Here is a 25,913-nt window from a genome sequence, read left to right as displayed (position 1 = left end):
GTATATAAACCACCATTGGACGACATGAGATTCAATATATGTGGTTTACTTTTCTCTGTCTTATTCTATGTAGACTGTATATACTGTTCACTTTTTCAATTGGGTATATTTTAGTTAAATTTTGTATTTATTACTAGTATATTTCTTATTTTCCTGCACGCAGACCATTTACAATTATGTTTCTTACACCGTTCCTTCACTAAATCTTTAGATTTTAACTAATAAAGCACAACTATTACTAAGCTAAGTACTGATTTTGTATATAAATCTAACATATTTTATACAAAGTGATAAAAGCTTCCCTTAAATGCAAAATTACATACACGATTACAAAGCAATAAAAGCTTCCCTTAAATGCAAAATTACATAAGGAATGTTTGAGCAGAAAAACTACCTATAAAAGGCTTCATCCGCATCCATGCAATAAAGAACTTAATTACTTCTCTAATGCAAAGGATCGTATGCAAAAAAAAATATACTATTAATTTACGGTTCTGACTTTATGCATGTTCATTGTAAAATTTTAGTACTAGTAATTTTTTATTTTTAAAAATGATTTTTATATTTTAAAATTTTAAATTAGGGTAACAAAAATACCCACTCGCATACCTAGCGAGTGGACAATTTGCACTACCTCCATTGGCTCAAGAGAGGGGGGTTACGTAATGTGGCATAACGACCCGCCCCATTCACTCCCACGTGCGGCTCCATCCGCCCCACAGAGTTCCATTGAAATGTGGCGTTTAAGCACTTTTACCGATGCCCTTGCTTAATACATATGTCCAAAAAAATGTGGTTATTTGAGCGCGGCACATTAACGAAGTGTTATATACTTATATTAGTACAAATAGATATTTTAAAAGTAATTAATAAAGTGGTGAACCATAATAATCGATATATATACGATAGTGGGACATTGAATCTAATTCTCGTTGGAATCGTTCCTCCATTGGTGCGTTCCAGATGAAATTGATTACACTTGCATAATAATTTACTTGTTCAAAATTCAAATTATGCAATCCCAGTTCAAACCGACTTGATCAGTCATATATTTGTGAAATTCAATCATATATATCGCGTCCCAATACGAATTTATCACTTTCTCCGAAATATAGGCCTATAAAATTATTAAAAAAAATGCAGGCAAATGCTCAAATAATAATATAAGTGGCCTTTTTAAAAATATATCTATACATATATATTCTGAATATATATACACGTGAAGAACTCTTAATTAAAGGCAGCTTTTAAGGCCTAAGGGAGAAATGATTAATTAGATCCGTTGTAAAATTTTGACAACATAAATTGAAAAAATCGAAATTAAGCTTGAAAAAAGTGAGTAACTATGACAAATATAATATATTTAATGTAAAATTAAAGTTTGTGAGGCCGATGCTTAGGAAGATTCGAAAGCGCGATTAAAAGAAGAAAATGAGAGATAGGTAGTTGTGGTTAGAGTTAGACCACTGAATTAATGATGATGAATAAATTCTTTGTGAAAGTAACATCTTTGACCGTGTGATATGCAGAATTACAGATAAGGGAGTAGTAATTATTCCATAAATTTAGGTACTGAATTTATTTGAGGAAATAATATTGGAATGCACTTTATGAAAAATAAGCAGAATAATATAATGAAAATGGAGTGGTCAATTTAGTAATGAAACAGGATTCTTGAAAAATAATTTCAAGAGAGAATAATATATTCTTTCTTGGTCTTTGAAGTGATCACGAATAACTTCGGTGCGCTGTGAATCTTTGAACAACTTGCATCTGCTTCAATTGAATCTCTTTCCCAATATACTATATGTGTGGGGAAAACATTTTTTTGTTTTATCCCCTAACTTTTGTTGAAATTTGGATGAACATTTATTTTAGGCTCACAAAATACTCTATTTTTATTTGGAGTCATTGATTAAAACCTTAACTAAGTTTTCTTTATTATTAAATTTTATTGTTTTTACATAATTTCCTTCGGGAAACTACAAGTTTTGAGGTATTAAGTGAAATTAATTGGGGCATAACTAGAGACTGCGTATTTAATTACTACCTCCGTCCACTAAATTTTGACATACTTTATTATTTCGGTCCATCCCTGAAAATTTGACACACTTCACTTTTTACCATTTTTGGTAGTGGATCTCATATTCCACTAACTCATTCCTACTCACATTTTATTATAAAACTACTACTTTAAAAGTAGGACCCACATCGCACCAACTTTTTCAACTCACTTTCCATTACATTTCTTAAAACTCGTGCCGGGTCAAAGTTAAAATTTGGGGGACGGAGGTAGTATGAATTTTTGTTCGAACTATTTGGGCTTAAAGTGATGTTGTAACGATTATATGTTTCTCAAGAAAAAAAGAAAAAGAGTGAACAACCAATAAGATTATAGGCCTAAGCCCATCTGGCCTGACCTGATATGTTAGTTAATTTTTGCTTGATCCGATGCTAATCAAAGCTTTTTTGGGTAATTTTAAAAATTTTAATTTTGTATATCTACAAAAAAAAAAAGTTTTGTGTGGGTAGCTGCATAGTTTTATTGATGTAGAATCTATGTGTTTTAGTACTAACATTAACGTCTTTATTGAAGAGGTTCCACAGTTTCATGGTGTTGACAGGGGCGAGCTTAATGATAACCAGAATTACATTAAATTATTAATTAGAAAATGCATTTCAAGTTTAATTTTGGTATCATACGTTACATGTATATATATACTAGTACTACTGATGTTTGCGATGATGATATAGAGAATGGAGATTTGACTAATTTTGAGTTAAACCTCATTTGTACCATGTATTTAGAGGGTGTAACCAAAGTAGCTGCGGGGCAGAGCAAATTCGATCTATTACTATATTCTCTTATATATAAGTTGACCATCTGAAATTCTGAATATAGTGTTGATTCACATACGATATGATCATGTGGTATTTTTGTTGTTGTAATACTTATCATAATAACATAGGACATGGATAGTATAGTGAAATTGGTTGCCAACTCATCAGCTAGGCCATCCCAAGAATGATTTCTGTTAAAGGTTAGCTTTTAGGAATATTATGAATCCTTATATATATGACTCTTTAGGCCTTTATTCCGTGACCTTACAAGTGAATCTACCTTTCTTTACTGCACCTTTTCTCATAGGAGTAGTATTTATGAAGAAATTAAACTGGAATTTCGAGTTGTAACAATAATTTTAGTGTTTTTCCCTTGCGAATGCAAATAGCTACACCAACAAATCAATTTGCGTCAATTAATTTGCAGTATACCTCTTTGATTAACTTTCAGTACACAAAAAACTTTTTTCGTCTATTTGTTTGAATTTTAATCTAAATCTATCAAATAAACCAATTAAGTAGGAATATATTATATACAGTACATACTACCTCCATATCCAGCATCTTTTACCAATAATTTTAGAGCGAAAAAGTAATTTAAATATTATTAACAGAGAATAATGTCTATTTCATTGGAGATTGAAACTTATAAAAGATAAAGATAACTAATTATCATGGATAGTCCAAAATAAAAACAACATGACTATTGATAATGTACTCTGGACGCTGGACGAGGTAGTATGTACTACTATAATATACTCAATTGGTTTATTTGATAAATTTTGATTAAATTTCAATCAGATCAAAGAAAGTTTTTGTGTACATCTCTAAGTTACATTTTGTCTAACAGTCCTACTATAAGCGTCCAATAATTAATTTATGATGCTTCTTTTGAGTCCTTAATTTTATTTGGGATATTAACAATCGTGACATTTTTCGAAGCGTCATGATTCATCTAGAGACAAAAATTAATGTTTTCTATTTAAATTAATAAATGTCCAGAGTAATTAGTGTAAATGAGTTGAGTAGACTCACTGTTTACTTAAATTAAGCGGTCATAGAATGCACATGTTCGCCATTAAATATCTCATACTATTATCATTTTGAGTTTTCTACCTTCAAATGTTTTGTTTCAGTTTTTCTATATTTAATAAATAAACTATGAATATTACAAATACATTTCACTTATATTTTCTTATAAGTATGACTTAAATTTTGCTTACTTTTTTGCACTCACTTAAGTAGAGCATTTATTCACAGACGAAATAATGAAGTCCATAGTTAGTCGAGCCAATGCTCGTGCTCAACAACACTCAGTTTGAGAATAAAGAATACTTGAAATTTTAGAAATTTAATGTTCCCTCTATCTTCAATAATTAGGAGTCCCTTATATTTTGACATGAATTTTGAGAAAGTTGAATTAGAAACGAAAGTGGAGATAAAACTGGTGATCTATATAGTAAGTATGAATTTACAATTACAAGGGAGGGGGTTCCCAAATAGATTGATTATAACCAAATAGCCTTGGCATTGATGAGCATGTGCTTGAGTGATCCATCAACATGGAGAGAGATGATGTCTTCGGCCGAGCCCACCAAGGCGCCACCTATGAACACAACAGGGACGACGGGGCAGCAGCCAAGAGCCCTCAAGCCCCGCTCCATTTGGGCTCCATTCACATGCTGGTCGAGCTCGTACACAGCCGGGCTGGCGCCTAGCTCGTACAAGAGGGCCTTCATACTGTGACACATGCAGCACCAGCTCTTGGTGAATATCACTGCTGCATTCTTCCTTGCTAGCTCTCTCACTATCTCCATTAATCCCCTTTAATACTTGTGTTTAGTTCTACTTACTTTGTTGTTGAAAGAAGGCTTGTCCATGCTTCTATTTATAGATAGACTAGGATTTTTTGGATAAGAAAAATGGTCTCTCATCATTTACAAGTACAGTTGTTACTCATTATGATTCCACCACAAATTTTATACCAACAAAAGTCCCTCTGCATAATTTCGTGATTTATATTCAAATAGAGGTAAATTATGGATTAAAATCCTTTATTCTTCTTGTGATTACCTTTGTGGGATAGTGTGGCTGATGTGTAGGAATTTAAAAGGATAAGAACTTATCCACTGCAATGCCACTTTAGAATCTGACGCCACAAACACGCATTTTATCAAACACTTTATCGCAACGCTGTTTTTGACATTGGCAAAGTCAGGAGAATCAGTTTTATCATCCAACAACCTTCTGTATGATTTATGCATGTGTGATGTAGTGATAACAAGTATAGTTGGGGAGTTGAAGTTAAACGTTACAATATTCTCTTGTTTTTATGTACACTTTCTGATCATAACTTTTCGGGATAAGTATAGAATCTGTATTTTCTGATTCAATTTCCGATATTTTTAACAAACCGGTTTTCAACTCTTCCCTAACTTTTCGACGAGAAGAGGGATTTAAACATTAATGGAGAATTATAGACTTTAATAGAGACTGATTTTTCATAGTAAAAGCTTTTACTCAAAATAGGACATACTTTTACAAATATGAATACTAAACTTTGAGATACAAACTTCTACTATTAGGGATACTTAACTGTTAGGATTGTCGAAACAGACGTAATATTGTCCGCTCTGGATCAAGCCCGCATGGATTTGTTTTGGGTCAGTCCCCAAAAGGCTTCAAACTGAGTAAGGGTTAGAGAGGATTATATACACCTTCCAACTTCCCTCAAACTCCCGATGTGGGATGAGTTTGTACATAACAAACCTTCCCCTCAAATCAGACCACATCGGGAGCAGACAGATTTGACGCAGTCGACATGTCGAGACATTACGGGCTCGACTCGAACTTGAGTCACCCTGAACCCAACTCGACTTGGCTCTGATACCAATTGTTCGGATTGCCGACTACAACAAACGTTTGATATTGTCCGCTTTAGGTCAAGCCCGCACGTATTTGTTTTTAGGTCACTCTCCAAAAGTCCTCATACTGATTAGGGGTTGGACATGATTATATAAACCTTCCAACTTCCCTCAGACTCCCGATGTGGGATGGGTTTGTACATAACAAACCTTCCCCTCAAATAAAATCACATTGGGAACCAGATCACATCGGGAGCAGACAGATTTGACGCCGTCGACATGTCGAGACATTACGGGCCCGACTTGAACTTGAGTCATCCTGGGCCCAACTCGAACTGGCTCTGATACCACTTGTTCGGATTGCCGACTGCAACAGACGTTTGATATTGTCCTCTTTGGGTCAAACTCGCACGGATTTGTTTTTGGGTCACTCTCCAAAAGTCCTCAAACTGATTAGTTGGACATTATTATATAAACCTTCCAACTTTTCTCAGACTCCCGATGTGGGATGGATTTGTACATAGCAAACCTTCCCCGCAAATCCTCTCAGATTTTTAGACTATTCAGATTGCAAACTTTTTGGGTTTTAAAATTTCGTCGCTAATCAGATAACCCTAATACTTCTGGTTTGAATCTAACCTGTCAGACTTATCGGATCAAACATCTTTCAAAAAAATTAACTATCACAATTGTTTTCTCTTGATTCCACATGTTGATATATAATAACTACATTTACCATTTTAATCCCTCCACAAAATCATGTCCATATTTACTTTTTTTTCATTCTAGGTAAGTGGATCCCAATTTCCAGTAACTCATTATTTTCACATACTAATATAAAACCAATATAAAATAAGATTCGCATTCCACTAATTTTTTCACCTCAATTTTCTTCACACTTTTTAAACCAGCATCGGGTCAAAGTGAGACTTTAAATCATGGACGGAGGGAGTAAATAAATTGATGTATATGATATGGGTAATGAGTTTGGGAGAATTTTTCATAAATGGAAATGAGATAATTTTATAGGACGGACGAAAAAGAAAAATGTCCTTCAAAAAAGAGAAATGTGATATCTTTACTCAGACAACAGAAAATGAAAGTGCGACATCTACCTTGGGACAGAGAGGGACAAAAAATGACAATTATCTCTTAAATTACTCCTTCCGTCCTAGAAAGTTTGTCACATTTCTCCATTTTCATTTTTATCATAAATGGTAAGTAGATCCCACATTCCACTAACTCACTATACTCACATTTTATTATAATACCAATATAAAAAAGTGGATCCCACATTCCACTAACCTTTTCAACCAATTTTCTTTACATTTCTTAAAACTCGTGTCCGGTCAAAATGTGACTCTTAATCGGGGACGGAGGGAGTACTATAAAATTCTGAAATTTTAATTAGTAAGTAATTCATATATTTTAATGAGTATCTTATGAATCATTCTTTAAATAAAATTATTGTTCAACTTAAATCACCGAAATACTATGAATTAGTTAGTGCGGCATGGATTGAATATATTTAGAAAGAAAATATTGGATTAGTTAGTTAGTGACAAATTAGTGCAGTTTGTACTAAAGCTACTTTGGAAAGAGTAAAATTTGGAGCAAAACGTCGGCTTATTATTACCACAGCAGCCCCTGCTTTGTTTTTACCACAGCAGGGGATCCAGCCCCAGACGAATGTGGGATAAGATATTTAGCTTTTGTAGTTATTATTTTTGGATGGTCTATTATTTGGTACGTAATTACATTATTTTACATCGTTTTTATTTTTATAAGTGAATTTATCATGAGGGTTGAAGTGTGACACCCTAACCCTATTATATATCGCGCATGTTATTCGAGCTAACCATTGAATTTCGGGCTGACTTGAAATTCCTGTAAACTACATTTATTCTTGTTGGAAAAATAATGAATAGATATTTATTTTTGGATGGATACCATCATACCAAAACCTCGAAGATTGTGTAAATTTAAATAAACTTAAATGTAATATTCCAAATACGTAGTATATAGATTTATAGTACGAGACTAAAATATAATCATGGTTCATGTCTAATACGTGTAATATGTCATAGAAACCTAAATAAAATTGGATTTTTCATGATTTTCTCTATAATCATTAATCAGCCATCAATAAACTAGATATAAGTCGTCTCCCTAATTAATTAGTCATCAGTTCATTTTAATTAATTAGTAATAACATATTTTTCCTAATAAACTAACCATCAATTTTTCATTAATTGGCAAATTAAACATAGCCATTACCTTTATTTCACTAATACGTAAAGGGAATATTTTAATTTTAAAAGGAAAAGAAAAAGTAAGGGAATATTTCCATTCCTATGATTTTGGTTAATTAGCATTAATGGGCTCATTAAGTAATTAGTCATTCCTTCTAATTAGGAAATGAATATACATACCGCGTGTATGACTTTGACTATCCATTAATTGGCCAATTAGACAATATGTTGGCCATATTAATGAAAATGACGTTTCCTAATTAATTGTATAAATAGTCATTTTGGTGGAAAGGACTTTTGTTTTTATAATTAGGGTTATCTTCATATTAAATCAGACACATAACACAATATACATACTTCGTGTATGATTTTGACTAGCCATTAATTGGCCAATTAATTAGGACTCTATTACCTTTGACTAACAAGGAAGTCAGTTTTGACCAATTAGACAATTTGTTGGCCATATTAACGAAAATGACGTTTCCCTATTAATTGTTTAAATAGTCAATTTGATGGAAAGAACTTTCGTTATTATAATTAGGGTTTATCTTCATATTAAATCAAACGCATAACAAAATACATAAACTAGGAAAAAAGATGGAGAAAGAATCCTTAAAGTTGTGCCCGTTCAATCAAAGAAGAGAGAGTTCAATGAGGTTTTATTCTATGGATTGTCACAGGAATTTTTCAATCCGACTATGAGTCTATTTAATTTTGTGAAATAAGTTACATTTTATTCAATGATCCTATATTAATTATATTCATTTTCGTTCTTGAATACATGACTTAAATAATTTCCTATATAAAAAAACACCCCTACATAACAATTCAACTACTAATCTGAAAATTTAAATCCAAAAATTTATAGATGATTCAGTGTTATTAGATATCAAATAATATCATCAAAATGGTAATTGTAGAAAATATTAGCCACTTGATTGTGTAACAAATAAATCTAACCATTTTTTATCTCGTAAAAATTATCTTTGAAATTAAATTTCTACATAACTCTTCAATTTAAATTACTTTTTTTACAAAACATATAGTATAAATTAATGATAGATTTACAAAGATTCTAACAATATTTTAATTGAGTGGAAGAAATTTAATAATATATTTTTTATAATACCATCAACAAAGCAACATAATATTACATGTACAATATCATCATCATCATCTATATAACAATATCAACAATACATCAATACAATATAGCCAACATTACGATTCAACACATATACTCACAATATCATTAATCCTATGTCACAAAAATATCACGTCACTAAGTAAAAGTGTATAACAGAATCACGTCTCTATTCGCACGAAAAACAAATCATTAAAGTGAATTTTTAAATTTTATTTATCTCAATGATTGATATTTATTCTAAGGAATGAGTAATCAGCATGAAATATGACAAAATTATTCCAATTGATATATATACAACGTTAATTTATCAGCACTCCCATGCCCAACACAGCAACCAAAAAACATTGAAAAACAAAAATAATATTAAAATTGGCATTAATATCTGGTTAATTAAAAATAAGCTAAACCACAAAAACCCTTTTTTGCCGGATTGATTATCCACAATTATACGCATTTCAACAAACAAATGAATAAATGAATTATTATAGAACTAAAATTAATGAATCTCCTCAACGAATAAGATGAAAATTACCCATTTTAGCCTTTCCATTGGATGCACTGCGAAGTAGGCCTTGATTTGTCCGGACCAGCTTTGAGTGGGCAGGGCGTGTCTACGGGCAGCACCATACAGTTATACTGTAGACAAATCGAGGAGCTCAGAGGAATCGCCACCGTGGGTTTAATCTCGATCCCGCTCAAAAAATTATGCTGTAAATACAACACTTGAATGCTGCCCTCCAACAACCGGTCCACCATGCTGCTCGGCACCCGCCCCGTGAACCGGTTATTGTTCATGTACAAATTCCCCACGGTCGACAGCATCGCCGACACCTCCCCCGACAGCCGGTTGAAGCTCAGATCCACCGTCGCGATCGTCACCTTGTCAACCGGTTCGACCGGCCCGGAGAACTGGTTTCTCTGCAGCTGGAGGTTGCTGATCGGGAAACTGAAAAGCTCGACCGGGATCGAACCGGTCAACTGGTTCATGCTGAGGTCGAGATAGTTTAATTGGTTCAGACCGGAGAAAGCCCGGTCTAACGAACCGGAAAGGCGGTTCGACGAGAGAGACATGTATTGGAGCGATGAGGGGAAGCGGAGCGAGGAGATTGAACCGGATAGGTTGTTGTGCTTTAAGTCGAGGCGGGCGAGCTGGTGAGACACGAAAGGAGGAATCGGGCCGGTGAGGTGATTGTTGCTGAGGACCACATTGGTCAACGCCGGCAACGCGCCGACGGGGCGGGGTATGGCTCCGGTGAGCTGGTTGAAGCTGAGGTCGAGGGTCTGTAGCCGCCGGAGCTGGCCGAGGCCCGCCGGAATGTCGCCGGAGATGAAATTGCGGGTGATGGCGAGGAATCTGAGGGACTTGAGCTGGGAGAGAGTGCGGGGGAGCGGGCCGACGACCCGGCCCGGGACGATGGTGAGCTCTGCTAATGCGGAGAGCTTGCCGATGGCCGGGTCGATCCGACCCGACAGCCCGGGGGACCCGGCCCGTGGGTCGCCGAGGTTGAGTGCGATCACGCGGTCGGCGTCGCAGAAGACTCCGGAGAAACTGCAGGGCTCCGCCGTGAAATCCCAGGAAGTGAAATAGTTGGAGCCCGGCAAATCGTTCAAGCTCTTTTTGACCGATTGTAGTGCCAGGAAATCATTCGGGTCCAGCAACGCATTTGGTAGGAGGCCGCATTGCAGTAGCAGAATGAGGCATGCCCAAAATGTAGAGAGATAAGCAGTGCGCATTTTGCACAGGGGAGGAGGTGTGATGAAGAATGAAGAAAATGGTGGGGGTTTTGATGGTTTTGGGAGAAGGGGGGAATCAACGGAAATGTGGCGGTTTGTTGTTTTCTAGCTCTCTCACTATCTCAGGTTTTTGTTGTCGTTGTGTTTTCTCTCCCTACTGTGTGTTGCGTGTTCCTTTGCGGTGATAACAAGTCTTATTTCATTTTCTCCAATATTTTTAATCAAGAGTGTGAATAATTTAATGAGGGAGGTTTGGAGGCCAAACGGTTGTCCGAGCCTACGTGCTAATATGACCTCAGGCTCGGACTGACACCTCACTTTGGGTTTCGTGACGTGGAATTGGAACCTTTATTATTTTTAACGATGATGCGCATTTGTCATTCCATACGTTATTGCATAATTGAAAAAATTGAATAATCTTATGTCAACGTAAACAGTTCGCAAAATAAGTTGACAAGTAAATCATAAAGTATTTCAAATTATTACCTACCAAAATCGTACCCTCTGTTTCATAGTAGTGAAGTTACATTTTATAGCAGTAGAATCATTTTTCATTTTAGTAAAAGTTAACACCATTCTTCTCAATTATTTTATTCTCTCTTATTTTATTATTTCTTCATCTGTTTATCTTTTTCATTTCCTTATTTATTCTTTCTTTACTTAATCACTTAACATAATTTTTCTTAAATTGATTGTCGAAAGAAACGCTTATATGGAATTGAGGGGGTAGAATATAAGTATGAGATAATATGTTAGCTTACTGCTTACCTAAACAAAAAAAACTATTTGGCTAGATTATCCATTTTTAGAATTATTTTATGTTTTGCGATACTCCCTCCGGCATATGTTACTCTCACCTTTCTTTTTAGGTCATAATTTGAGAGTGATTTTTCAGTGTAATTAAATTAGTCTTTGAAGTGTGATAAAAAAATCACTTACTAAGAGAACACTTAATTAACTACTAGATATATGAATTAAATACCATAATTCTTAGAAATAATGTAAATAATTTGTGTTTTTTTTCACAGTTATTGTAATGATAACTTAAATATATTGTTTACTTTATTTCTTGTTTTATATGCATGCAAAAAATTACAAATGAAAATCATAACGTTAAATTAAACTAAAAAATGCCTTTATCTATATTAAAATAAATCAAAACAAAAAAAAACTAAAAAGTCAAAGAGGGACCCACTTTCAACCAACTCACTTAATTTATTACACACTTCATCATCTCACTCCACCATCTCATTTCATTTATTACATACTCCACCTCTCACTTCATTAATTACACACTCCACCAATTCCTTAAAACATGTGCCATAACTAAATGTTACTATAAATGTGGGACGAAGGGAGTATTAGTATTGAAAGTATTTAGTGAGACTTTTATAGATCTATTTGTCAAAGTTGTCTCATTGCCATGTGGTGCATCTTCAGCACTCAATTTTTTCTCATTACATTTGCCATTATCGTTTGACACTTTGACTCATTAATGTACTTACTACAGTAATCAATTATAGTACTTGAATGATTATCCACAATTATTTTCCCTTTTAGGATTGATTATAAAAGTACAATATGTATTTATCTCCATTCCCATTATTCGTAATATTAGGTATGCATCTATTTTGATAAAGAACATTGACAAATTATTCTATTTAAATTTGAGAGGCATAAAATTTATTATAATACCATGAATGAGAGTAAGAGTAGTACCTAATAGATGTACAATTATGACGGAGTGGTCTCATCATTAGATTCTTGAGCTACCAATGTCATTTATGCATGCCAAATAATTAATAATCAATAAATTTTGTAATTAAACTAAACCTATATGGCGTGTGGTTCAAAATTTTATTTTATTGTAATAATTGAACATATAAATCACTTTTAATAAATCTATATCAGAATGAGTGGTATTTGTGCAATTTAGTCGTCCTAATAAACTTTAGTATGGTTCCAAGTAATAATAATAATAATAATAATAATAATAATAATAATAATAATAATAATAATAATAATAATAATAATAATAATATCCATATCTTTAAGTCTTTTTATAGGTGTGTGGATCTAGTAGCAAAGTGGTTTATTGACATGGTCTAAATTGCCTTATTCAAACCCATAATAACGTGACTATTAAATTTATAGGATTATTTATGATATTTGCCAATAAAAAATATCTGCGTGCAAAATAAACTTAATGGTCCGTGATCACCAATCAATTTTTAATAAATGAACAATGAAATTTATATGAGTTGATTTTTTACAGATAAAAACACATTACTATATATCACAAAAATGTGGTACATGTTCAAAACCATGTTAAAAAAAGTTCAAACAAAATTATAACTGTAATTTTATTTCTAAAATTTGGATAAAAAAGACACAGAATTCTTATCACCAATAAAGACAAGTGCACCAAAAATTAAATGTGCCTTAAATAAATCCAAGACTATTGTACAGCGGTTTAATTTTCAGAGTGCAGAAAACATGATTGCTTATTATTTACTCCATAACACTATTTTTAGGCTTTGGAATAGTGAAAATGATTACTGCCATTGCGATTAGGAGCTGTGCCAGAATTATTATGTGCATTGTTGGTACTCCTATTTTTTGAACTGTTGTTTGTTGAATCAACAAACTGTACTTTTCTCTCTTCTTTATTACTCCTAGTAAGTATATTATTTTTTTAATATTTTCAAACACTTAATAGAAAAAAAAAAGTTCTAGTTCTTCTCTTAAAGACAATTGAACAGTTCTTTAATTTTTACCCAAATAATCCTGAAAATTTCTCGCCAAATGTAAGTTGAACTTCGAATTATAGGGTAATAAGATTTTTACGTGGAAGTGGAATTATAGGGTAATAAGATTTTTATGTGAGGTAGAGTATTATAATGTGAAAGGTAACAAAATATTGTTCCATATAAATTGGTGTTACATAAAAAAAATTTAGTTATTCCCCATGTTCCATATAAAAGTAGATGGATTGGGTTGTAAAATTTTACATGGCCCCCTGTGGGAAAAGGGCATAAATGGGTTGGACATAAGAAAATTTCTGAAAATTATTTTCAAGCTCCCTCATCTTATATTCAAACTTATCAAATACCCCTTTATTTTCTTCCACCAAAAAAAGTTTCAAACTTTTCACTTAAGGAATTAGATTATGTTCCTTATTTCCTTATAATTTCACTAAACATGAAACTTTAATAATGAGGAATCATATTACTTTCCATATTTTTACCAAAAACGGGAAGTTGGAATCAAATTACTTTCTCAAAACACAATCTATGTCAAACAGGGTAATTTTAGAAACTAAATAGTTAATTAAACCTAACCTAATGTCGTGTAGAGAGAAAACTAATGGTGATGTGTTTCCACTTTCCACCCATATATAGATTGAAATCAGATGTTGGGATTTAGTAGTGGGATTTGTGATTGGATAAAACTGATTTTGTTCGTTATTTTTAGGGCGGTGACAACAATTGCGGTAACAGATTTGTTTATTATGCCCATGTAGGATTTGATCCCCATCCCAGTTCCTCTTCTTTCGAAAATTATGTTCTTGCGGTGGAAGCGTTGGAGCAGAATTCACCACAGATCTCTCCTCAAGCATAACTGCTTCAATATCGAGTGCTCGTCTGAGGGACTCACAGTAGGATAGTCCTCCCTGACTGGCCAATAACATCCTGATCTCGTGCTTCAGACCGACACAAAACTTTTTGGCCCTTTTCTCATCAGTATCAACCTGGTCAAGTGCATATCGAGACATGTAACAAAACATACAATCATATTATGCCACAGACATTAGGCCTTGCTTCAGATTGTAAAACTCAATTTCCTTTGCCTTACGGTAACTCTTTGGAATATACTTGTCATGTATACAAGTCTTGAAATCCTCCCAAGTCAACTGTGCCAATTGCTCTGGAGTCGTGGTCTTTCTCCGAACTTCCCACCAATAGTCGGCTGATCCAGTCAACAGAAAAGTCGCGCATTTCAAGCGTTCCTGGTTAGTGCAACGCAGGAAGTTGAAAATACGCTCCAAACTACGTATCCATGTCTCGGCAATAGACGGGTCTCCCATCCCATTAAACTCAGGTGGGTTCTGACTCAGGACCAGTTCAACAATACTTCGTTCTAGTGGGAGTGAAGGCAGAGGCGGTGGTATTGCCCTTCCTGCTTCATTTCCTTCAGGTTCATCTTTTGGTGGTATTCCCCTTCCTGCTTGCTTCATTTCCTTCAGGTTCCTCTTTAGGCAATCCCTCTTTTCGCGGTCGTCCCACACGTCTTGGAGGCATTCTATAGTGAAATTGTAATTAGTATGTTCAGTTTGAGGTCGAACCATGTTCAAATAAAGGACATGCATCTTAAACATTTTATGCATCTATGGACAATCTCAATTCTATATTCAATAGTTTCATGTGTCATAGGCTTCCCCGTTGAAAGATACTTTTTTCTTTCAACTTTTTAAACCACTCAAATTTCAAATCTCACTCTTCTCTCAAAATATACGAAATCACTTCCTCCTCTTAAACTGGATATCTGTAACTCAGAGAGAATGTGTTACCTCTTCCTTTACTATATTAAACCTTCTCCATTTTCTCTTTTGATAACTGTTTACCTCTTTTTCTGGTTGAGCGTGACAAGTTTAGGTGTTGGGACTTCGACATTTAAACTTTTAGTCTACTTGGTACTACTCTCGACTAAGAGAGAAAGAAGACTGTTGGGTCCAAAGCGTAAAAAAAATTGCTCTGATACTATTTTGCTACAACCGCACTTCGCTAAAGATAGCAAGTTCAGTTTACCATGACTAGCGACCCGAATTCGATTAAATTAAACTAGCGTAGTAGGGACGTTCCCCTTACTAGACAAACATATAGGCATTGCTAAAACCAAAACATGGCAAAGCAAGAAGATAAATAACTTACATCATACTCGAAAGATATTTCTTATCTAAAAGAAAGTCCATCTCATAAGCTTATGTCTCTTTTTTAGAAATTCTGGCTCTGATCTTAACTTGCTTGTGTTGATATCCTTTTTGAAATAAAGATGGCATGTTAATCACACTTTAAGAAAATCGTTTAACTTAAAAGAATGCATGCACGGTGTTCATTTTATTCCTGTTTCTTTCTTAGGGAATTTCTAAAGTCTTCCTGATTTAATTACTTGCGTTAATAAATTCAGACACAATAAGTTGTTTGAATTAATCATTTGGGAAACTAAATAAATGAAGAGATAAAATAGTCATCTCAGAATTATTGAAGCGTCCAACATATAAAATATTTAACCGGAATAGCCTGATGCTCATTTACAAACCTATCGACCCAAGCACAATAAATCCCAGCCCACTTAAATAATTGTTGCAGCCCAATCAAGGAGATAGATCGGACTCTCGATTCCCAAAATCAGGAACCCTAGGTTGATGACGTGGTAAAGAAGGCAGCTTGGCTGGGAAATCTAACATATTATTGCTATAAAGGAGTTGTTGGGTGTGACACTGAGTGTTACCTGAAATGATTGGTGATGTTAAGCGAAATTCTCCCTCACTCTCTTCTCACTGCCTCGTTCATTTGGCAGATGGATAAAATTGATTCTTGTTCCTATTTTTAGGGCACGGATTTTGGGATAATCATTTGGGCTATGATTTGGAGGCTGAAATTTGAGCCTAACAGGCTATACTTAAAGATGGTTGGATTAAAAAGTGAATGGGCTTGATGTATCCCAGCCCAAATGCCTTTGCATAAAATGATGTACTAGTTGAGCTTGTAATATTTTAAGACTTGGTTTCATTGCAACTCCAAATATTGTATCTTCTTTTTTTCATTAATAAAATGTGGTTGTGTAATCGAGCAAATAAAATGTGGTTTCATGAATAAAGATCATTTGTAAAATTCTTATCAATTGGTATTTTGAAAATTCTCATCTTTGATCAAGTAAGATGAGAAAGAACATTTGCTCTTGGATTAAAAACTACTCCCTATAAATTGTTAAAATTAAACCACGACGACATTTGGTTAAAATTACAAAGATAACCCATCTAAATCCCAAATTGGTTTGGACGTTCTATTCAACATGACTCCATTTAATTAAACAAGGAAAATAGACAAAACCATCAAACAGGCTTGCATTTGATCAAACAAAGTTTTGAGTACTCCCCAGGATCATATGTAAATCAAAAGGCAATGATGAAATATTGAATTATATATGTGTTTGTTCGATATAGAAGAGGATTGAGGATTCAATACAACGGTAGTAGAAACTAAAAGTTGCAGTTTTTAATAAATCGGTCAAAGGTATAAGTAGCTAATATTCAGTGATAAGCAGAATATTCCTGTCTGAAAATACAAGCATTAATTTAGGGCTAGATGAGTGCAGAATGTTTTCACAACTCAAGCACAAGACAAAATAGAATTCAATTCACACAAAACATTCACCTCAATATCTTGAGCTCTACAACTAACATCATACGCTTATAACAAGTCATCCTATGATGGGAACTGTCCCACCGGCTTCCACGATTTGTCTCTCCAACTGCAGCATTCAACAAAAGAGTTGCATAAAGAATATAAGCTGATAGATACATAGATAGACCTAAATGCACACATTAGAGGAATATACAAGATAGATTACCCTATAAAAATCACACACAAAACTTACCCTAAACAAAGTTTCGAGCTTATTCTTTACAAGAAAATACTCGTGCTTTAATTGCTGCAAGCATCTCAAACACCTGCATCAAAACAATACTATCATCAATTGCGAGTCGATCACAACATATGACCGATACCTATAAGCATACTTTAGGTCCCGAAACGTGAAAATGCTCTTATTAGCAGTTATGATGATCTAATCTACACAATGTTTATCAAAACAAGCCAGTACTCAAAAAGTATAAATCAGATGAGTACGAAGAATTAGATGAGCAGAAAGTCGAGAACTCACCCATCAAGGTTCTTCTCTTCACAGAAGTTTCTGAATGCAACACACATGTTCTTCACTCTTTGTGCACCTATGCTGGTATTAGATGGAACGAGGATCAAACAATGCGGTAAACAACTAGAAGAAAACGAGCAACCGGCCTAGAACTGCAGCCAGATCTAAGTCTACACGCTCTCAACACAAACAGTTTGTTGCAAAACACAAATTCGGATGGCATAATCAAGTCATAAGATCTCAACTTCATGAATTCGAATGGATGAAACAGTGCAGTTTATATCAAATTCTTGATCACTATTACCTTGAACTGCTGCCTTTGAACTGATGAACATGAGCATCAACCTGCTTGAAATCTACAACCTGCTGCTGACTACATAAAAAATAGAAAACAAAAGATTTAGGAGACATCCAACAAAAGAAGCAGAGAAATCAAGAAAACTCACAGAGCAGTTGCCAAATTATTCAGAAGCTTCTCAGAATCATCAAAGAAGAGTGAGACAACTTCACACACGAAATCAGGGTTGCTCTCATCTTGCAATTTCTGCAGCTGGAGATACTGTTCATCCAAGAAACCCTTTTTCCCAAAAATTTCAAACCAATAATTAATGTTAGATTAACAAAATTTTGAGAGCCCTCTCCAAAATTCCTGAAAACAACTTTTTTCTCACAACACAAAAGCCCTCTTAAATGAAAAATCTTTAGATTGGCAAAATCCATAGAGTTGTTGAAAAAATCTATCAAGATTCAATTCTTCTCAGATTAATAGAGAAAAACAAACCTCGCGATAAAGAGAAGTAGAGAAGTCAACAAACTGTTTCTGCAGCTGCCCCACAATCTCCATTGCTGTGTATTCTCTCTGTTGAACCGTACGCACAACGCAATCAAAGGCTTCCTTTTTGTCGTTAGAGATCGGATTGAGAAACAAAGGGTGTGATTTAAACGTGAGGGAAATTGACTTGCCAAAGCAACGGAAAGCTTATTAGTGGTAATTAAGAATTCATAAATTAATGATTAGTTTTTTCGTCTTTTAAGTGGAAATTATTATCATAGGTTTTTCGTCTAAAGTGGAAATCTTTCTATGATATGACGTAAGCTTTCATTTAATGAAATAGCAATAATGAACAACCAAATTTTGTACAACCAAAATAAGATTATAGCAACCAAAATAAGATTATATTAGCTATGTTAATTAAATATTAAAATAATAAATATAGTTAGTTAACAAATTAAAAACAATTTATTAGTCTTTGGCCTCATTTTTTATTTTTTATTTTTATATTTGAATTACTTCTCTATTATTTTTCAAATTTGAATTAAAGTATACATTAATTACATTTTATGGTTCAAAAAAAATTTAAAAATTATACACAAATACCATAATATTATGCACGTTCCCTATACTATATGTATGTCTATACTTTTTAATTAAATGTATATATAAATTACTTTTTCTCTCAAATAAATCAATTTTTGGTTGTACAAAATTTGGTTGCATAGACTTATTGTTAAGGAAAATGCAAATCGTTTTTTTTTTTTTTATATATTTCGTCTATAATTCAAAGTTTATATTTTTACTTTATAAGTACTATTCATTGTTCGTCTTTTTTATTTTCACTTTTAGAAAAAGGATATAGGAACGTGTATGGTTGAGGGCGAATAATTACGAAAGTCTAAGTGAAAGATGAAAATGGAAAAGAAAAAGTTTCTGAAAATTAAATTAGAAAATGTATTAATAATAAATAAAATAAAAGCCCACCTACAATAGAAGTGTTGTCCAACGCCGAGCAACGATGTACTTCGTCGTTTGAGCATATCAGGTCGTGCGTTGATTATGTCACCATATATAGTAGTTTCAAATAATATGCAAAATAACATCATAAATGCATAAAAGATTGATAAAACATGTGGTTTCGTAGCGAGAATGTCCACAATTATAGTATTTTTTAAATCATTCATTCATTGCAAAATTTATGGATCTCAGACTACTTTTTACCCTAAATCCGTATTGTCATTTTTCTTTAATTATTCATGAGTCTCACTTTTAATTTTTAATTCATTTCTTATTTCAATTTATTTATTATGAAATATAATTAAATTATGTTTTGATTTAATTAAAAATAAGATTCATTAAAGTTAAAATATTTACATGCAAATTATACATAATAGCGAAATACTTTAAACATTCTACGAGAAAATCAAAGAAAAAAAAATTAAAAAATAAAAATAAAAATTGATTAAAAAAATGGAGTTGGGTTTTGAACCCAAAACTGTTGCCGATGCTCAGAAGATTCATGAAAATCAAACGATGGTTATGTAATTTTTATTTAGGATACACATAAATCATGTAGGTTTCGTCACTAAGATGCAATATTTGTTCTAAATCATTGAGAATAATTTTCGTTGGCTAATAATAAATTTTAATTCCAGGAACAAGAAAACAAAATAATAGCGTCGACAGCAGGGTTCGAACCTGCGCGGGCGAAGCCCAACAGATTTCAAGTCTGTCTCCTTAACCACTCGGACATATCGACATCTTGCAATAAGATGTCATATATTAACTATTTATAACTGAAGGTATAATTATCCCTGTAATATCTATATCAATTTCAATATGACTATATTGTTATATCCTAGCTATATCAGTCTCCACCTACATAAGGACACACATGTGCTTCTTTGATTTTTAGAGGCATGATCATAAAGGACATGGTAATATGCAAGACGGAATACTAACAAATATCTAAAATTTGTTACTTTCCACTTACGTGTGCAGTTTGCATACGAGAAATATATTCACATATAGATTTAACACGCAAAAAAATTTCAAGAAAGACGAGAGAGAGGCGCCCCTTTACTTTGTTAGTAAACTATCTTCCCCAATTTGATTCATCAATTCTAACCCTTTTTTCTCAGTTCAGCTGTTTACAAACTACAATTGATACTACACGCAATATAAGGAGATGTTCAGCAGCGATAGCTAACAGAGACGCGCTTTTGAATGGTCGTCCTGCAAGAAGGGCAGTCGCTCATCCCTTGCTTCTCGTGGATCACATTGCACTGAGTGCAAAGAACCTGATGCGCGCAAGGGATGAAAACCACAGATATCTCGTCTGCCATGCACATGACACACTCCCTCTCTGGCTTAACATCTGGAGAGTCGCTTGCATTATCCTGAAAGACAGCAAACCCATTTGTCACTTTAGGAGGCTCTGATCCAGGGAGGCCCGTCATATAGCTGCCGTAGCCCTTGTTAAGAGCTGCTATCTTATATTTATCAGACTCGAGATTCAGCTCCATTATCATTTTCTGAAGCCTCTTGATATCGGCTTCACATCTCTGCATCTCCTTCTCGGATGCTTGCTTTATGCTGTCAGCTTCCACTTTCATCAAAGCCTCTTCTTCATCTAATTTGCTTTTCAAGGAATCAATATTTTTTTGAGCTTTTGATTTTTCCTTCTCCTCCTGCTTCCACAGAGCCTGAAATGGTGTCACAGTTTAACCTTGCACTTAGAAAAAGGGCATAAACTAGGGTATATCTAGTTGATTCTTTTACTCCAATTAAAGTTCACCAAGCCCAGTTGGGGTTATTAATCTCTTATTAGGATTTATTAATTACAATTAGATTTTTACTATGATGGATGCATCGAAATACATGTGCATATTGTGCATCCGGGGCAAGATGTTTATACACCCTAAACGAATTGATAAAGCAAAAATACAAATCATGGCTTACCTTGAACTGATCCTTGCGGCCTCTAGCTTTTTCGAGTCGTTTGTTGAGTGACGTTATTTGGCGTTGGACATTTGTGAGTTCGTCTTGGACAATACCCTTGTCTGCCTCCCATGACTGCAGTTTCTTGAGGGTCTGCTGCTCTCTTTCCAGAGCGGACTCCAAGTTAGTAACCGCACGTATTGCCTGCATCTTTGCAGCCAACATATCATTTTTCAACAGATGATTCTCCTCCTCAAGGCGATGGATGGTGCAGTTAGCCACCTCAATCTGGCCTGTCGCATTGGTCAGGGCATGCTCCATTTCCGAAAGCCGCTTTACGGTACTCTCCTCCAAAGTTTGCTTCTCTTTCTTGAATTTCTCCATTTCTTCTTTCTCCTGCCTCAACATTTTCAATTCCGCCTGGTCCTTCCCAAGCCTCCGTGCTGCTTGCATGACCTTCTCATTTGCCCACTCCGTCCATCCTTGGAGCTCCTTCTCAATCTCTTGCTTGTAGGGGACTAGTGTCACAATGGCTTCGTCTTTGTCATCTTGAGGGACGCGCTTCTGCTGATTTTCGTCAAATGGGATCAAAGCATAATAATCGATAGCCTTGGGAGTATCAGAAACATTGGCCCCGCCCTTTGAAGCATCGCAGGCGGATGAAAGGGGTGGCGAATTGCTTGAAGGATGGCTGTTTTTCTCCGCAGCAGAACTACTAGTTCCAGCCGGAGTTGGTAACTTGGAATGAACTGCTCCCTTCATCGCAATGGTAGCACCTCCGGGCGGTGCCCTCAATAATGACTTGTCTAACACCATACTTCCCCACGCAGCAACTTTGGCCTTGAAAGCTCCCTTAGTCAGACGTCCTTTGTAATGCTTCTCAAACTGAAATGCCTTTTGTCGAAGCATATCTCTCTTGGAATTAACCGATAACCCTTTCTTATTACCCACTGCTTTCTCATCCGTGGTATTCCCTTGAAACGAACTCAGAAAATGCTCCTTCACAAAGCTCGACAAGTTTCCCTTCGCTTCTAGAGCAGCAAGAACACATTCTTTTCCAGGACTAGCCAATTCACCACCAGAGGAGGATTTTGGCTCACAGCCTTTATGCTTGGGATTTATCTGTTTTGAACTGCCTGAGTCGTTAGAATCCTTTATCTGACTGGTGCTAGAAGTCTCAGATTTAGGCTGGGGAAGTGCTTGGCTCTCTTCAGAAGCTTCCTGGCTACAAGAACCACCCACGGTGCCTCCTTCCGCTGGACATGTATTCACTAGGTTCAAATCACTTATCAATAAGCACCACATCGCTTCTGATACACTTAAGGAGGGTCTAATCTCCCGAAGCACACATATCATCTCCAACAGTGTGTAGTCTACGAGGCTCTCCAGCCCCTCAAATACAGGATGCTTTGTCGTACTAATATCCTTGTCCCTCTTCAGTATACTCAAAGCACTGTCAACAACATTAGACACGGCATCTTTACCACCATTGAACAGGCTGCTATACAAAATGGCCCATTCAGCAACTTCTTTTGTGTAGCCACTTTCAATAATCTTCTTCACCGCGCTGTCGAATATCACCTTTAAACTGGTCAACAACAACTCCTCAAGCTGACAGACCACAGGACTATCCCAATCGGAGCCTTGAAGTTTATCTGTGTTAGCGTCTCCAGACCTCTCCATTATCGAACCCAACTCATTCAAAGCATTTCGGAATGTTTCCTCTAGAGATAAATTTGATGCTTCGGCTGAAATGTCCAGGGACAAATCAGATAAAAATTTCCGTTTGTTTCTACCTTTGTCGTTGGCCGAAAGAGACGAGACTCCATTACCGCCACAGTCAACACTACAGTCACAGACACTGCAATTTTCACTCATGTTTCTTACTCCGTCAGCTCCAACCTGCTGTAGTGGTCAGCGATATATCAGTTGATAAGTGGCAAATTTATGACAAATACAACCTCAACGAAGTAGGAATGTAGCATCAATCTCCAGTTTGTATAGTAAGAAGAACAAATTTCACAAGTTTATTAACTTAAAATCGATTAGCTAAGGAAATAGAGTGAGAGTAAGAGAAGAGAAAAGAGCATGACCGATAGAAATGGAGGAAGCGACTGCGGAGAATGCCAGAGGACGCCGGCGACCGACCTAGGGCAGGCTGAGGAAGGGCGGGAGAAGAGAGAGAAAGGGGAGTTGGAATTAGGGCAGCAGATTTGGGGGAGAAGAATGTAGAAGAACAGTTGTTTTCTCTTCTGTACAGAAATTTTTTTATTGCTGGGCCGGAGATAGATGATAGAAATGGGCTGGGATTTGGGATTTTTTTGTTAACTTTGGATCTAAGTAATAATCCGGGTTGATTTAATTCCGGACTGAATTTTTGCATTTTCACAAGATAGTCTCCGGATTGATGGAGTAGTTTTTTGGGTTGTATAACGGAATTTTTCAATTTCTCTGATTTAATTAATGCACGAGAACTTCAAAAATCTCCAACAAAAGACGCAGGATAGAAAGAATATCCCATAGGAAGCAAGTATTCGAATCAAGTTATAGAAATTCTTGATGTGATCCTCGTATTAGGAATATTTTTTATTTCAAAAAGGTAGGTCTGCAAGAAAAATAAGATCGGAGCAAGAACTTCTGATAAAAGATCTAAGTATATCAGGCGGGCTTTCTGTCATGCATTATTGCATGGATAAAATTACTAAATACGTTCAATTATTTATGAGATGATGTTTTCTCAAAACTCGCACTTTCATTCATTTCAAATATTGTCCTGTCATAAATGTTTTTGTTTTATTGAGATGTATATGAGTTGGAATACCAAGGGGAGAGTTCATATTACGTCATTGTTATGAAATACTAAATCCGGGTCATAGTAAGGGAAAAGTCCATACTAGGGTTAATTTAGGTTAGAGTTAGGGAAGAGTCACTGCTCATGCTAGCGTGCACGTACGTTGAATGCATCATCGAATAATTTATTGTGCTCTGGTCTTTTAAGAAAAAAAATCCCAAAGTCACTTAATCATGACTTGACAAAACCTTATTTTGGGAAAATGTATTATTGCGGCATGTGTCCACTGAGTACACAAGTATTCAACCCTGCATATCTTTAAAAAATATGCAAGTTTAACGCAATGGCTGAGGAGATGTTGAGAAATGCTAAACCTATATAGACCCTCTATGGTGCATGTCTTCATACATGGCATCGTATGACTCTTTAAATTGCTTCCATTGTTAGAACAAATGATAGTGTAGTAAATTGTTATCTCTGGTATATAGTACTGATGCTCACTGATGCTCGATACTTATACTTGACCTTCTCATATGTGAGTTTGTTTTATTCATCTATTTTTTTGAGCTAATAATTGAAGTTATGTTGTTGAATTCATTGATTTCTTCATTCCTCTTTCTATTCTCTGTTCTTTAATTTCATATTAGTCGCGTTTCTAGTGACAGACAAGAATAAAAACTACCTGCAAAGCTTTAATTTGACAAATTCAACATCCTCGCAACTTCCCTTCACTGACATACCCGAATAAGCTAAGATTATAAACACACAAAAAAAAAAAAATAAGATTCACAAAATAACACTGATTCTTAATTGCATGTCCACCTAGTTAAATAAAATAATCAACAAACCACACCAAAATCACCTTAACTAAGTACAACAAAAAGGCAAAAAAATGTTAGAGCTCGAGAACACACAACAATAACAAGTGTTCGAGAAACTAGTCGAAACGAAGGAAATAACTAGAAAAATCAAACTATATTTCAATAACTTACCAACACCGTAATGATAAAGTTAGTGAAATGGACAACAAAGATGAATTAATTTGTTAAAAAAGGGATCTCACAAAATGGTCTGGACTGAATAGTATTGTCTTCTACCATGAAGAAACATTTCTCTCTCTCTCTCTCTATCTGAAGAAGTAAAAGTTCTTTACTCTTCAATTGTCACAAATTGATTTATATTGCGCCACTAAATAAACGTGAGTTAACTTTTAACTTTGTTACTCAAATTGAGAATCAAATAAAATTTGGTAATGAAATTTTGAAAACCCTATTTGGCTGATTACGGGATGAGCTCTATTTAATGTACGACCTATTTTTGCATCATTTCCTACCTTCCCACGACTTTAATGTCGAAATAAAAAATTGATTGTATTTTTCAATTTTTATGTCTATAACCAATTCTGATGTACTATGTAGTAAATCGTGTCATAATTATATCATTAGCCGGATCAATAGTTCATAAATGTTATTCATTGTAGGCCAACCACATATGTAGCGTATTATCGCCACAACTTTGTATTCTAGGTAAATTAGACTAATATAACTGGGATATCAATTAAGTCAACTTATCACATTTTGAGTCACAGTTCTATTTGAGTTGAGAGCTATTCAAGTGAGGACTAATCGAGTTA

General features: G+C 34.8%; 4 protein-coding genes and 1 non-coding gene across 6 annotated transcripts; all 5 read right to left on the bottom strand.

The window, feature by feature from the left end:
* Nucleotides 1-4,274: 4,274 nt before the first annotated feature.
* Nucleotides 4,275-4,712, bottom strand: LOC125203171 (glutaredoxin-C11-like). Its single transcript, XM_048101474.1, has one exon. It carries the CDS (start codon nucleotides 4,656-4,658, stop codon nucleotides 4,350-4,352), a length of 309 nt encoding a protein of 102 aa, XP_047957431.1. The 5' UTR covers nucleotides 4,659-4,712; the 3' UTR covers nucleotides 4,275-4,349.
* A 4,750-nt stretch (nucleotides 4,713-9,462) lies between these two features.
* On the bottom strand, nucleotides 9,463-11,031 carry LOC125204262 (LRR receptor-like serine/threonine-protein kinase ERL1). The gene has a single exon (XM_048102861.1). It carries the CDS (start codon nucleotides 10,836-10,838, stop codon nucleotides 9,642-9,644), a length of 1,197 nt encoding a protein of 398 aa, XP_047958818.1. The 5' UTR covers nucleotides 10,839-11,031; the 3' UTR covers nucleotides 9,463-9,641.
* A 6,063-nt stretch (nucleotides 11,032-17,094) lies between these two features.
* LOC125204494 (histidine-containing phosphotransfer protein 1-like) lies at nucleotides 17,095-18,747 on the bottom strand. The gene is made up of 6 exons (XM_048103164.1): nucleotides 18,556-18,747; nucleotides 18,221-18,351; nucleotides 18,079-18,147; nucleotides 17,784-17,855; nucleotides 17,499-17,571; nucleotides 17,095-17,372 (listed from the first exon to the last, which is right to left on the bottom strand). Exons 1-6 carry the CDS (start codon nucleotides 18,616-18,618, stop codon nucleotides 17,322-17,324), a joined length of 459 nt encoding a protein of 152 aa, XP_047959121.1. The 5' UTR covers nucleotides 18,619-18,747; the 3' UTR covers nucleotides 17,095-17,321.
* A 1,479-nt stretch (nucleotides 18,748-20,226) lies between these two features.
* TRNAS-UGA lies at nucleotides 20,227-20,308 on the bottom strand. Its single transcript has one exon. It is a non-coding gene; the product is annotated as a tRNA-Ser (tRNA).
* Nucleotides 20,309-20,632: 324 nt separating this feature from the next.
* LOC125207090 (putative E3 ubiquitin-protein ligase RF298) lies at nucleotides 20,633-23,733 on the bottom strand. Of its 2 annotated transcripts, none has more exons than XM_048106299.1 (3): nucleotides 23,583-23,733; nucleotides 21,511-23,394; nucleotides 20,633-21,254 (listed from the first exon to the last, which is right to left on the bottom strand). In XM_048106299.1, the coding sequence occupies exons 2-3, from the start codon at nucleotides 23,365-23,367 to the stop codon at nucleotides 20,742-20,744; spliced, it is 2,370 nt and encodes a 789-aa protein (XP_047962256.1). In that variant the 5' UTR covers nucleotides 23,368-23,394; nucleotides 23,583-23,733; the 3' UTR covers nucleotides 20,633-20,741. The 2 variants fall into 2 exon arrangements, with proteins under 2 accessions (XP_047962256.1, XP_047962257.1); XM_048106300.1 differs by having other exon boundaries at nucleotides 21,511-23,391.
* Between the last annotated feature and the right edge of the window lie 2,180 nt (nucleotides 23,734-25,913).

This window comes from Salvia hispanica, chromosome 2, assembly GCF_023119035.1.
Source record: "Salvia hispanica cultivar TCC Black 2014 chromosome 2, UniMelb_Shisp_WGS_1.0, whole genome shotgun sequence".
NCBI lineage: Eukaryota > Viridiplantae > Streptophyta > Magnoliopsida > Lamiales > Lamiaceae > Salvia > Salvia hispanica.
The sequence above is the reverse complement of the archived record's forward strand: the minus strand, read 5'-3'. Positions and strand labels throughout refer to the sequence as shown.

Coding starts and splice junctions, on each gene's coding strand:
- LOC125203171 (XM_048101474.1), bottom strand. CDS start 4,658: ATGGAGATAGTGAGAGAGCTAGCAAGGAAGAATGCAGCAGTGATATTC.
- LOC125204262 (XM_048102861.1), bottom strand. CDS start 10,838: ATGCGCACTGCTTATCTCTCTACATTTTGGGCATGCCTCATTCTGCTA.
- LOC125207090 (XM_048106299.1), bottom strand. CDS start 23,367: ATGAGTGAAAATTGCAGTGTCTGTGACTGTAGTGTTGACTGTGGCGGT. Junction 21,255..21,510: donor GCCGCAAGGATCAGTTCAAG/GTAAGCCATGAT, acceptor ACACCATTTCAG/GCTCTGTGGAAGCAGGAGGA.
- LOC125204494 (XM_048103164.1), bottom strand. CDS start 18,618: ATGGAGATTGTGGGGCAGCTGCAGAAACAGTTTGTTGACTTCTCTACT. Junction 18,352..18,555: donor CTACTTCTCTTTATCGCGAG/GTTTGTTTTTCT, acceptor TTTGGGAAAAAG/GGTTTCTTGGATGAACAGTA. Junction 17,572..17,783: donor GAAGAGAAGAACCTTGATGG/GTGAGTTCTCGA, acceptor GTTTTGATGCAG/GTGTTTGAGATGCTTGCAGC.